This window comes from Haemaphysalis longicornis, unplaced genomic scaffold (genome assembly GCF_048455015.1).
Source record: "Haemaphysalis longicornis isolate Haplotype H1 unplaced genomic scaffold, Haemaphysalis longicornis Haplotype H1 scaffold_7, whole genome shotgun sequence".
In the NCBI taxonomy this organism is placed as follows: domain Eukaryota; kingdom Metazoa; phylum Arthropoda; class Arachnida; order Ixodida; family Ixodidae; genus Haemaphysalis; species Haemaphysalis longicornis.
Window position 1 is genome coordinate 64552128 of NW_027526422.1, and position 13874 is coordinate 64566001.

Here is a 13874-nt window from a genome sequence, read left to right on the forward strand (position 1 = left end):
CTGTATGTTGCTTTTCGTTTACAAATGGGGTTCCAACTGTAACCTTGTTCGCTTCCCCTGCCCTTATCCCCCCTTGCCTGTGCAGCCTCCTGAAGGAGGCGCAGCCCATGTCGGACAAGGCGGGGGGAGCGCCGGGCAAGGAGTCGACGACGGAGCGGCACTCGCGCTCGGGGACGGCCCTGTCGGAGGGGCCCGAGGAGTCCCTCGAGTGCATGGCGCAGGAGGAGCGGCAGCTGCTCAGCCGCTACGGCGTCTGGCTCCTGGTCGGCCTCTGCACCCCCGAGGACAACACCCCGCCGGTGAGTGAGCCTGCTATCTTTGGGACCCCCGTACAAATCCTGCATGAACCCATATAATTTCATACAGATGGTATTCACAGAAAAGTTTAGCTGTCAGTTTTTTCGCTTCGCAACACTGGAAACGGCCACGGACATGGCCGAAGCGCCACAGACATGGCGTGGCCTGTGCCACTGTGCCTGCACGCCGCAAAAAAAAAAACACCAGCGTGCGTCGTCTGCTCCATTTCAACACGATTCTCAACGGTGGTGTCAATAGTGATGTTATTAATCGCACTTGCATTGGAGTCGAGGCATTACTTCGTGTTTGGTGGGCTAGTGCTTGAAATATACAACCCATATCATGCGCTTAGCACGGACAAGTACCGCCATCCCGTGGAGCCTGATGTAACCAGTGACAGTGCACTCACATGGTTGCCTGCATGTGTGCCTCGCCAGTGAATACAACCTATATGCAACATTAAAAATACCCACCAGTTCTTTTTTCCACCCAAATTTACGGTGAAGTTTAGTATAAGACCATAACAAACATACGGTTTTATATGGGTTTAATATAGCTGTACATTAAGTAATGAAAATACCAAACGGTTTTTGTTTGCCCAAAGTTTTATAGTACAATAACGTGTTGGAGTGTGTGAAATGTACTATAAATTTCGGCAGAAGAAAAACAATTTGGAGCTAAAAAAAGCACATTAGAGTGGGCTTGTTAATACATACTGATATTAAACAACTGTGCTTGAACAGGACAGAAGTGACAAGACTGGACGCTGACAAGCACCCAGTCTTGTTACTTCTGTCACATTCAAGTGCTGTGGTTTAATGTCAGTTTGGAGCTATTGTCAGTGTTCTGAATCAGGGAGAAGTTGGATTTTTTTTAAATGCCATTTGGATAAGAATGTTTTACTTTCATTAACAAAAGCATTGTTTAGCAGCGCCAATCTCTTTTCAGGCGCTATAATTCTGATGCAGGTATTGTAAGCTGAGGAACTGGTAAAAATGGGAAAGCTAAGTTGTTCGACTCTCACTAATTCCATACTTTGGATGGGTCAGTCTTAGCATAAGATATCCTGTAGCCGCTCCAACTTGTAACTATAGATAGGGTCAGTGTGATGTTTGCCATAGGCTACTATGAGGGTAACTTGTAATTTCCTCCAATGGTGGTAATTATCTTTTTGAAATTTAGATAGTCTTCTTAAAATCATCTTCTCAAGCAAGTGCTGGCAAAAGCAACTCCTAAGCAAGTTTTTTGTAGGCCATCACCAAAGTAGAGAGCACTTTGCAATTATAATTCATTACTGGGAATTAATTGCTCTGGACTAGAATAACGGCCATCGCTTTACCACAATAATTCCATTTGAGGGTACAGCTTATCTTGTGACCATAGCTATTCTTGTAAATGGCAAACTCTAGGTCGGGTTTAACCTAATTCCCCATTCCCCCCCTAAAATGTTCTAGCGTGGAAACTGTGCATGGCAATGCATGAAAAAGTAACCTGATTGTTAGGGCATTGTAGGCATGCCTGCATGGTGTGGTGGCATCACTCCTGCTTTTCAGCTTCCTGCAAGCAGTAACACATGCCCCACGTGTGTGCTCACTTGCAGGAGACCCTGGGCCGCCTTTTGGGAATGCTGTTCCAGTGGTTCCACTACACGGCTTGCCTGCCAGATGGTGTGTGCGGACCACCTATGCCCCCATGCATACACCCTTGCTGACCTCTGTGTCTGTCCCTCTTTGCTGCAGATCAAACAGGAAATGCATTGGAGAGGCTCAAAACGGAGGTGGGTGCAAACGCATGTTTCGAGTGTAGCAGGATTCGTAAGGCCAACGTCTGCCTGTGCGAGAATGGTGGTTGGCTCACAAATGACATGCCTAATTTCCTTCACTAGAACAGTCTGGAGACTTTAAGGTATCGGCCGATCAATGGTTGAACAACAACAACTCGAAAAGGGACAAGCCAGGAATTATAAAAACAGGGTTCTTAAATGACACCCTCCCCGCCACATTTGTCGCCATGAGATTGTGTTTAGGATCAACGAGCAGCGTCCATAGTAAGTTAGAGGGCAGGGCCTAATATCAATGATAAAAGGAGGGCACTGATGGTCGAAAAATTCAGGCATAAGTTATTTTTGGTCAGATTTCTTTTTCTTTCATCTGGTGACTCAATGTTGAGTGAGTGAGTGAGTGAGTAAATGGGTGGTTGGGAGGGAGAGGGAGAGGGGGAGAGAGAGAGATTTAAGCCCAAACTGTTAGAAGGAAGGAGGGTAGAGCTAGAGAGAAAGTCACCTGGCCTTCCCTGTTAGGTGGCAGCCATGAGCCTGTGGGCCCTTGCGGCATCTGCCGCCAGTTGGACAAGTTGTTGCTGTGCATAGGGGTGAGAGCTGAGTGAAGTGGCCTCCCATTGCTCTGGAGTACTGCTATTTAATGTTCCACCATGTGAGTGAGGTTTCTGTGGGCATGCCCATATGATATGTTGTAAAGTAGCTTTGTCTGCACACCACTTGGATCTGTTTGTATATGAATCTGGGGAATAAAGGGGATGGGATTGGGGAGTTCAAGTGAATGAGTTTTTCTGCATTATGTTGGTGTGATTTGTAAGCTTCGAAAGACCTGCTGCCCTTGCCCCCGCCAAACGCATGTAGCACATTGAACAAGGTAGGAAGTCGACAGACTGTTGATTGTGTGTGGAGGTGTTATTGGGGGAGGAAGCCCTGACCCAGTTATTGTGCTTGTTGTGGCTCGCGCAGTACATCCACGGCTGGCTGATGGATATTGTACGGACCCACTTTGACGTTTTTGTGTCCTGTCTCCTGCCTCACCCAGCAGAGTATGCTCAAGTTGGAGGGCACTGGTGAGTACTACTAGCATGGGGGCAATCCTGGCACACGCATGCAGCCTGTGCCAGCTTTGCGTAACGCTAATGGGAAATCTGTCACCCTTGAGCCAGTGTGCCAAGCCAATTCTTTTCATTCCAGTTCAATTCCGGTTCGACTAAATCATGTACCATATAATGTGTACTATAGGTCGAGCTGGAATATAGGTTGACCCTCTTACCTTGTAAATGAAAAATGCAAAAAAAAAAAAGTTACACAACACTGTTTTATTGAGGCTACAGTGAAATCTCGATATAACGAACTTCAGGGGACCGTGGAAAATTGCTCGTTATTCTGAAAGGTCGTTATAGTGAAAATCGCAAAATTTAAGAAAACAAATAGTATTTCAATGCCTAAAACGACCTACGTGTACAGCAGTGCATCCTTGGAGTCATTTTTCACAAAAAAATGCTCTAGTGATCACGAAACAATGCACGTTTATTTAAAGTGGTTGGCGATTTTCATCTAGCGCGAGTAGCACAAGCTTCCTAGCACGAAGGAATCAAACTCTTACACATTCCTGGGGAGTGAATCAGTGGCCGTGCGGTTTTTCCCGGACATGTGCGGAGTTTTTGTATGCTGTCCACCACATCCGCAGTCGTCGCGTGCTCGTCGTTGTCTTCGAGTGCTGCTGCGGCACCCTCAGAGGCATCCTTGTTCATGCCATCCTCGCTGCCATCTTCACTTCTTCATCCTGAACGCTCACGGTCTGGGCAATGTCCTCTGTTGTCAGCTCCGCTGATGTCCGTGGAGATCCAGCAAGCCACGTGAGCAGCGGCGAAACGTAGAAAAAGTTAGGGTGAGCGCGAATAGCGCGGCCGCGGCTTTCGGGACGGAGAAGGCTACCCATGCTTCATTTTTTCTCGTCTCCTCACCTTTTTTTCTCCCTCTTGCATCGGCTGCCGCATTCCGCGGAGCAAGTTGCAAGACGTCCTCTTCTTCGCTGCGCTTTGCCGTGTCGTCTACTAGCACACTGCCCAGGTTGCCGCGATTGTTTAACGGACTTCTAAGAGTCTCCGGCCTTGAAAATATGAGTTCGTAGTACTGAGGTGTTGTTAACATGGCTCGGAACTAAATAAAATGATCGTTATTTTGAAACGTTCGCTATTCTGAAGTACGTTGTAGTGAAATAATTTTACATTAAAACTATAAGCAGTCGGCGTGGGATTTCTTAAACGCTCGTTAATCTGAAAAGTTCGTTAATGTGGTGTTCGTTGTACCGAGGTTTGACTGTATAACTTGTTTCATCTCAGATTACTCATTATGGTTGTCTGAAATGTCCTCGAACGACTGCTTCTCGCTGGCTGTTGCCCACACAGCAAGTCATCCTCGGTGCAGTCCAGGGAATTGCATATGTAGCACTTAAAAACTCGCAAGACCATGTCATTGTGAAGTGAGCGCAAAGCATGGGACACTCGTGTGCAGACCGTACTGAGAGCCAGTCTGTGCAGGCGGCCAGCAAGCATCTTGGGGTATCCATTCGTAGAGACGTCGCACGACGCTTGCGGACAAAAGTCGCCACTTCGTACAGCAGCACAGGTGCACTGAGCAGCGCTAATAAAACGAGGTCTTCCGAGCGTTGCATACCGAGAGCTGCCCCTTCAGCTAACGCCAATAGCGTGCACTTCTTTTGGTGGCACCAAACTGGCCAAGGCGGACACGTTGTGGAAAACTCCAAATTTTCGTTTAAATGCTGCTGTGAACTGGCACCGAGCGTCCAAACTCATTTTGAGCAAGAAGAAACTAGTACGCACACATTCACTGACAGCGTGAGAAGCAACAAAACAAAGATGGCGGGCATCCTATTGATGGTGGTGGTGGTGATGGTGCTTTCGCGGTTTGGATGGGCTCGATGGGCTGCCCGGTTGCCAAATAACGACTAGAATTAAGCCAATGACCGCTATATAGGTCAAGGGGTGACTTTTCGGCAAATTTTTCAGGAAAAAATCTCGACCTATAATCCGCTTTATACAGTACCACACTGGTTTGCGAACTGGTTTGGGAGCTTTGAACTGGTTCGATGAACTGGGAATGGAGAAGAAAAGGTTTAGCAGTTTAAGGTGACTAAAAACAAGACGCAAGCAAAAATTCGCAATACTGCTTTTTACCAATGACTGGTGATTTTTGAAAGACAAATTTAAATGATTGGGCCAGATATTAGGGAAAATAGATGAAGTAGTGTTGGTCCACCAGCCAATTTCTTGCCAAGCCCTAACGTCATGTAGAGACTAGACAGGGATGTTTTGAAAAGATGGGACATGTGTGTCCGCCAGCATTTTTAATGTGGGAAAAAAAATTCTGTGCACAGGAATTAAAATATATGAAGCAAATTTGCAGAAAAAAACTTTCCTTTTCTAAAAAAAACCCCAAAATGACGTGGGTTACGGACGTGTTGGACGAATCGAGCGAAATTCAAAATGCTTACCTTTGTAAAACACAAACTATTGCAGCTTTCGCTGCATTTTTTTTCTGTGGAGACTTTGCACACATTTAAATAAACTAATTTGTTTTCGGTTTCCACAAAATATTTTTTTCAGTAAAAAAATTACAATTTTAACACATTTTTGGAAATAGCCGAAATGTCGGATCCCGTTTTTCTGCATCTGAAAGAGCCAGTGTCACTGACGTACCGGTACGTCAGTGACACTGCAGAGGGGAAATGCGAAAATGTACCAGTACGTCAGTGACAGCGAAAGGGTTAATATTGACACGGAGACATTTTTGTTTTTCATCTGCATCACAAAAATGGCCGTTGGGGGTGGCGATCGAACCTGCATTAGGCGTAACCACTGAACCACTCCTGGGGATAGCACACAGCAAATAATTACAGCTTCAAGTTGTGGGACCTTTTTAGCAAAATATGAAGTAGACCATAAAGTCACATTTAGGGTGCGGGCCTTCACCATTGTGCAGTGCAGCAATCTAGCAGTCTGAATGCTCCTATACAGTCACTACAAAAGAAGGGAAAAATCCCTGTTTCATATCGCCTTTAGTATGCTGGAAGTGTGTCATTTATATCGCTCAGAATTGCACTCGGCACACGCAATCAGCAGCAGCATACCCTTGCAACACTGGTGCGCATACTTTTCCCCATGTTGCGACCACATGTAGAGCTTGATAGTGTTATGATTGCACTGATGGGGAAGAGGGTGTGACAGGTTGCAAAGTTGATTTTGCGTGAAAGAGAAAGCACGAATGAGATTGGCTGTGCATTACCAATTACGGGTGGTCAGACCATTTTGTTGTGAACCGGTAACCGATATTTATTTTTTTGGTTCAGTTCCAATTTGGGTTCAGGTTCTGGGTAAATTCCGGAAAAAAATACCTGTTCAATTCCGGTTTTCGGTTCAGTTCGGTTCCAGTTCAACACCCATTCTTTGAAAAGGCTATGAAACTTGGTTTTAAGTGTGTCGGCATCTGTAAAAACAACCCCATCTGGGATATTTGTGTACCCTTGGCTGTACATCATCTGTGCCCTAGTATGAAGCCTCAGGGGACATCATTTTCCCCTCTAGATTCCTCCCCTATACCGCTCCCTCTTCCGCAGTGGCTACGGGCACAGGAATGCTGTCACATTCAGAGCTGTTGGAAACAAAAAGAGAGACACCGAGAGGGTATGATGGAAAATCAGGTGTAAGGAAGTTGTTCTTTTACTTCCACCAATCCATTACAACTAGTCTCACCTGTGCTCTGGTTCTTTGGATAAATTGTTTAGGCAACTAAAAAGGTATTTCTCATGCCATGCTTTGTACGTACACTTTTTCACCCTGGAGAGCATTGCAGCTGGTGTAATACCGTATTTTCACGCATATAGCCCACCCCTGCATATAATCCGCACCCCCATCTTCAGCCCTCCGGAAAAGAAAAAAATCCTCACGTATTGCCCGCACATTTGATACAGGAAAGGCTGCACCAAAGCTACTGCTGAAGCAACACATCACATACTATGTGGATAGAAAAAGGGTATATTTAGCTAGTAGAATACACTGACTGCAAGCCAAAAGTTACGATTCACTCAGTGTCGCTGCTCTCGCTAGAGCTTGAGCCGCAGTCCTCACTGTTGTACACAAGGTCATCTTCGGTTCCATCCATGTTGTTTGTGTTTTTTTTTTCTTATTTTAGTCCTTGTTTTTTCTTCCTTGCCCTTATATATTTTGCGCAATCACTGCCATGGAAGGCTCAGTCAATGTTACTGTGTAGGAGCTTCACGGCACAACGCGCATTGCCGTGAAGCTGCACTAAAGGAAAAACCCCGTGTATTATCCGCACCCCTACTTTGCCACTGAATTCGCATTTTTGGTGCAGGTTGTACGCGCGAAAATACGGCACCCCAGGTCTGCCAAAAAAATCTTCCGCGCACTTATAGTTCATCTCAGAAGCTAGCTGCAGCACTGTGGAGGCTACATTGTTGTCCCCCGCAGGGCGCCTAACTCACCGCGAAGGAAGCGACAAAAGGCGCCGGGGCCGTGCGGTGCCACTTGCCGAGAGGGGAGAAGGGAGTGTCCTTTCAGGACCCCCTTCACGGCGGATTAGGCGCCCTCAGTGGGCGCACTATTGATAACAATGTAGCCTCCACAGTGCTGCAGCTAGCTTGTGAGATGAACTATAGGTCAGCTTTGTACTACTAATACTGGGGCTCCTTGATTGTCAGTCTCAGACTCTCTGCGGAGTCCCCGATAAGCATTCCGGCATTCATTTTTCACATATATTTCTGTGGCGTGGAGAATCCTTGGACTACCCACGAACTATCCGCAGTGAGTCTGTGACTGTCAAACGAGCAGCCCCACTAATTTCTGCTTGACGCGTGTGTCTGTCTTCTCTTCCAGGGATAACTGGCCCTGCCAGACCGATCAGATCAAGGAGGGGTTCAAGACACTCCTTTGCCTCGTTCCGTACGACATTATCAACAGAGAGGTGGGCGCTTCATTACGTACAGTCTCTGCAGGACGATATCAGTCTCTCATACGACTTTTGTATCGCACGAACGCATGCCTACGTGCACTGGGCATAAGTGCGTGCCAGCCTATTTTCTACGTCCCTCTAAAAGTCTTGTTGATTATGGTTGCAAGTTCATGTTTGTCGTTACTGCCCGCAGCTTTTGATAGCCCAAGTTTCTGTTTAGGTGAACATGCTAAAGTTGCAATCTTTTGAATGAAGCAGACATGTGTGACTGGGTTTGTTTCTATGGGCGTGATGTAGAAAAGTCTGAGATGCTCATCTGCTGATGTCTGAAAAAGAACGTAGAAAAAAGATGCAGGAAAAAACTTCAATTACAGAATGTGATTGATTCCTCTTCAATTTCTGTGGCTGCCCTACAAACTTCATGGCTGCCCTACAAGGAGCAGTGAAGCTTTGAGTTGAGCAGCGATTGATTGGGAGGTAATTTCCAGGCCTAATAAGGTATGGTGGTGTATTGAGGAATTGTTGAAACTTGTCGTGTTGATACTTTTGGAATGTGTTGAATTGATAAGTTTATGGAAACATTAAAGTCTGTACTTAGATGAAAAATGCAACAAAAGCAAAGAGAACTCATCATGGAGAATTTTACAGGAGGGGAGGAGGGAGTGTCTACTTGTTCAAAAATTGTAGCAAACCTTTTTATCGATATTACCTAACTGTAGGGTGGTTTCAGATCATTTAATTAGAAATTAATGCTCAATTCGACCCAATAATACATTTTGTACACTTCTGGTCAGCTGAACTTTGGTGTAACAATACCAGATGTTTGCTGCTCCCTCCCATTCGCTATTACACAGAAGTGAAGTGTACTTTTAGGATAATATTGAGGTAATAATCCGCAAAAATTTTCCCATCTTTACGTCTTGATGTGCAGTGTAGCCAAAATTCATTGGCACACATGTATTGCTTGTCATCCTTTGTTGAAAAGTGGGGGTCATATACAAGATGCCAACTGCTAGCCTGTTCAGGACAGCGAGAACATATTTTACGTAGGCCGTTCTTCCGCACATGGGGAGAGCTCGATTGCGTGATTTTTGGACTGTTACTTGCATGTGTAGCGGGATTTGGCAGTGACTTTCTTTGTATTTTGTTTTTCCCTCTCCACGTGTGCATTATGTGCTCCAAAGTGTTGATGGGCCGAAATCCTTTATTGTGCACGCACACTAATTACTTGCCTTTTGCGTCAGCAGGTGTGGGAATACATCATGCCGCATTGGATGGAAGCCTTCAGATTCGAAATTCCAGAAGAGGAGCTTTCCGAACTCAAAATTCTCCTCAGGTGAGCTGGCCTGAATTTGTTTTCTTAAAAGTGCTTAGCACTAAAACACACATTATCTCTGGGGAATCAGGACGTCTTCTCCTGCTAACTTCTTTTTCGCTGCTTCATTGCAGCAAGGTCCTCGATCCCGACCTTAGCCCCCTGGGGTTCAACATCAAGCAGATGTATGGATTCCTGACTGCCCGCTTCGAGAACACCACAGTCCAAGTACAGGAGCAAGCCCTCTACTGGCTGCAAGTACGTTCATCATATTTTTGTGTAGCTATTGCTGGCTGTTGACGTGGGCAGGACGTTTCGTCATTTGAGAACCCAGAACTGGGGACTTGGAAGCGGCTGTGATAAGAGCGAACTCCGAGTGAGTGAAAGTGTGCGCAGCTTTAGAAAATTGAACACACAAGAAATTGAACACCTGAAGCCACGGGTGTTCGATGCCTCCCTATTTACTAGGCAAGAAAGAACACATTCATTTAGTTTTTGTGTTGTTGAAGTTATGATTTCCCCTTAGCATCTTAATATTCAGTTTGAAGCGATGTAGTGCATGCTGTTACAGAGCAGGCCCCTTGCATAAGTCTTTTGCATTGAGGCAAAGCTGAAGCACTACTTTCTGATATCCGTCAGTTATAAAGTGGCCCTGGCACTTCTTCTTTTGCCAAGTTGAGGGCATGTTGTTCCTGGTGTGTATGCTTCACTAAATTGTGGTTGACAGTGGAAGCTCCTTCCCCCCTCTTTTCATCTCCATCTTTTAGCATTGCTTTTTCTGCAAATCACCAAGCTTTTTCTCTTCCTCTGCTCCGCTCTATTAGAGAATGTCACTTTTTAAAATGCGACAGCACTTATATAGGACATCTGCGACATGATATGAGTGCCAGAGAGATAGATTGAGGAGGGAGCGAGGCGAAGCAATCCTGCCATTTCTTAGCCATGTCAGTTGTGAAAAAGTCTCACCGCCTCCCAAACTGCCTGATCTCTGCAGTACTTGTGCACTTTATACCAGGCTGGCAACCAACCACTGTCCTACCTTTAAAACTGCATCGAGATCACCATGTACGGTACGAGAGTTTGTCAGTTCTGTGCACCAGTGTCCTTTTGTTGTGCCTCTTCTGCAGATCCTGACCATGCTGGAGGTTCCGGTGCCCCTGAACCTGCTCTTCTCCATGTTTGCGTGTGGAGTGCAACTGGGGGCACCCCCTGCAACCACCTCGCAGAGTGACACCGCTGCCGCTGCAGCCAAGGAAGCACCTGTCACCGGGCTGACACCTCGCTTTCACCCGCTGAGACAGGACACCACTGGTGCGCTGGCCCATCACAGTGATTAAACAATAATCATAATCGGCGTTGTTGTTGTCGGCGTCATCACCATCATCACCACCACCATCATCACCACCACCATCATCACCACGATGATGATGATGATGATGATGACAACGGTAATAATAACCACCACCACCATCAGCGTCATCATCATCATCATCATCATCTGTCTATGTTCCCTGCAGGATGCACTTAATAGCAGTTCAGTGTTTAATATGCTGAAGTTTTATCCTCGTTGTGTGGCGTGTTGCTAAGGGGTCTGTGGATTCAATGTTCAGGTTCCCTAAGATGAGTGTCAACACGAGCAAAAAATCTTGCATGCATTGGCATTTTTTAAATTCTACTTTGTGTGGCTGAAAAAGGTGCATACACAAGCAAGAAAACACTTTCACAGCACTATGTTCACAAGATAGGAATAGTTGAGGATCTGCCAGGAGTCAAGACGGGACCCAGCAAAGGGTGCACAGGCCTTTTAAAATGGCAGCTTGTGGGGCATGAACATCTGTTCTGGAGTTATCGGCACCTCCCTAGCTGGTTTTAACCATCGTGGCAAGATTCTGTGCCTGTTGGCAGAATCAGTGTCTTTCCTGTTATGCACATGCTGCAGTCAGTGGGGTAGCCAGAAGGAGAGATAAGGGTTGCTCAGGGATTTAACCACCCCCCCTTGTCACTTTGAGGTGCTTTGGTTCACACACCTGTTCTGTGTAAAGGTTGCCAGCTGCTGTTGTAGGCAGATTTCCGACCCGTGTTTTCTCTCCTTTGGGTACCAGGTACCATGCTTGGTAGCCTTGGCCTGGACTGCGACCAGCTCCCTAGTTTCCTTCCCGAAGATGCTCCTCCGCGCGAGGAGAAGTCCGTGGCCGAGGTTTCCCTCAGCTGCCACATCCTCATGGCCGACATACTCATAAAGCAGGCAAGTGGAACGGCCGAGAACAACGCGTGGAGGAGGGGGAGGCTGTTTTCTGGCAGGACTGTGGCTTCCTTAGTCCGGGATGCCTTGGACTGTGCTGGCCATCTGTGCCCTTTCCACCAATCGTTGCTGGTGTGAGAGGTTGGAGCTGGTCAGCAGCTCCACCCACTGCTCATTGGTAGGGTTTTTTTTTTTCCCACTAGGGAAATAAAAAAATATTAACTAGATCAATACCAAATATATACAGTACAACCGTTCTAAGCTGCTGATTGTTGGTACAATTTAAAGGACCATGAAGACAATGTATACTTGGCTTCACTGTAAAGTTCAGGCAGGCCCTCTGCAGTACAAGGTTGTGCCACTTGAAGCTGTGCTGTCTTCATTGGAAAACTTTGCAGCTGGCATGACCAAGTTTTAGTTTCAAATAAAGTATCTAATGGAATGGGTAGCTGCGCACCTGATAGGCATTTTTTGTGCTTGTAACCAATACCAGAAGTCAATAGTACCAAGAAAGGATTCCTTACCGTAATTACCCGATTCTAACGCGCCCCCGATTCTAACGCGCACCCGATTTTCCAGGCAAAAAAACCGAAAAAACTTGCACCTCCGATTGTAACGTGCAAGGAACTTTGTGAGCAAGAAAAACGAAAGCGAGAGAAACGGCCGATTTATTTCCCGAAGTAATCTCACTCATCTCACTAATCGTCGCTCTCCGAGAGCTCCTTGTCGCCTTCTGCTGACCGCAACATCTCTTCATCGGTGCCGTCAAGCGTGTTCGCGATGCCACACTTCTGAACGAACGTTCAACCATGTTCGATGGGATTGTGGCCCACGCCTCGCACGCCCATCCCGCGAGCTTCTCCAGAGGCATACGCTTCAGCCAACCGCTCGTTGTGAACACGTAGGAGCATCGTAAGCCACGGAAGCGGCACACCTTCGTTGCCGCTGCTGCCATTGCTGTTATCAAGCACGCAAGTGGAATAATCTGACGATTTGTGTGAATGCCGAAAGAAAAGCCAAGGCGCCTAGATCCAAAAAATTGTTGCTAAAAGCTTTGGCGCGTCTTGAAATGGCGATGGCAATGGGTGGAACGAAATTTCAGCTGTTTCGGTGCTTTGGTTTCGTATCCGATTCTAATGCGCATGCGATTTTTCGGCCTATTTTTGCGGAAAAAAGGTGCGCGTTAGAATCGGGTAATTTAAAAACTTGAACAGCTCTTTGACTGGCTTCAATTCCTATAGATTGGAAATTAGTTGCCTGCTAGGCGCGCTGGTGGCTGGTGTGACTGGGTCTCTCACTGCAAGGATCTAGCCGCCAGGCAGTAACTCTTAGTTGCTCACTTGTGCCACTACCTAAAAAAATTTCAAATGGTTATGCGTATGTAATGCAATTTTCCGTAAACAATCATAAATTATCAGTACAATTATCATAGATTATATAATAATTTGATAACCAGGTAACTAGCCCTCGCTACTTACCTTGGTTAGTTACTTTCACTGCACCATAAGTGTAATTGCTGTGGAGCACCCCTAAAGGCAGGCCTTGTGGAAGTGGCGTGGACATGATGAACAGCTGAGATGTTCACTATAGCAGCCAACACTCTTTAACTCCTCTTTTTGATGTTTAGACTCTGTGTCCAAGTAGCGTTCCACTTCAGCTATGTCCTATCCCGTACTTAGCATACACTTGTTTTGTGCAAGGTTTACACATGTTGGGCTCGTGCGCACAGCTGCGGTGTTTTGTGGGAAAGCCAACCGAGAAATTCCTGCTGGAAGTAATGTTTAAAAAAAAATGTCTTGAGGCAAAGTGAATTTATTTGTATTTTCTTTGATATCTGGATAAGGCAAAATGCTTAGAGTGGTAAAAGCAAACAACGTTTGCAAAGTACTCAGCATTTTGGATATTTGCACACGACTGCTGCTTGATATCAGAATGCTGAGGAGCTCACTAGGAAATGTACAGTAGAAACAGCTTTTCAAAACTAAGAAGCCCCTGAACAGGCCGTTATGATTTCCTGCAACATCTCACAAAATGTGAGCAGTGCTAAGGCTCTGAGATTTCCTGCAAACTCACTCTGTGTCGTTAACTAAAGACGTGCAAGGATCATGAAGAGGTGTTCACTGTAATGACAAGGTGATCATAATCATCATCATTAATGATGATCACCAATGATGACAAGTTGAACTGAGTCTAATACGGGGATTGATGTGGCTGCATCCCAGAAGTTGCCTGCGCTCTTTCTTTGGAAG

General features: G+C 46.1%; 1 protein-coding gene across 1 annotated transcript in view; it reads left to right on the forward strand.

Moving 5' to 3' along the window:
• The window catches only part of Unc79 (UNC-79 domain-containing protein), a 109710-nt gene that overhangs the window by 21518 nt on the left and 74318 nt on the right, over positions 1-13874 (forward strand). The window contains exons 13-21 of the mRNA XM_077677602.1: positions 86-299; positions 1898-1964; positions 2037-2074; positions 3041-3144; positions 7993-8080; positions 9316-9404; positions 9518-9641; positions 10511-10694; positions 11486-11628. Of these exons, the coding sequence (XP_077533728.1) occupies positions 86-299; positions 1898-1964; positions 2037-2074; positions 3041-3144; positions 7993-8080; positions 9316-9404; positions 9518-9641; positions 10511-10694; positions 11486-11628 (1051 nt within the window). The remainder of the gene's footprint in view (positions 1-85; positions 300-1897; positions 1965-2036; positions 2075-3040; positions 3145-7992; positions 8081-9315; positions 9405-9517; positions 9642-10510; positions 10695-11485; positions 11629-13874) is intronic.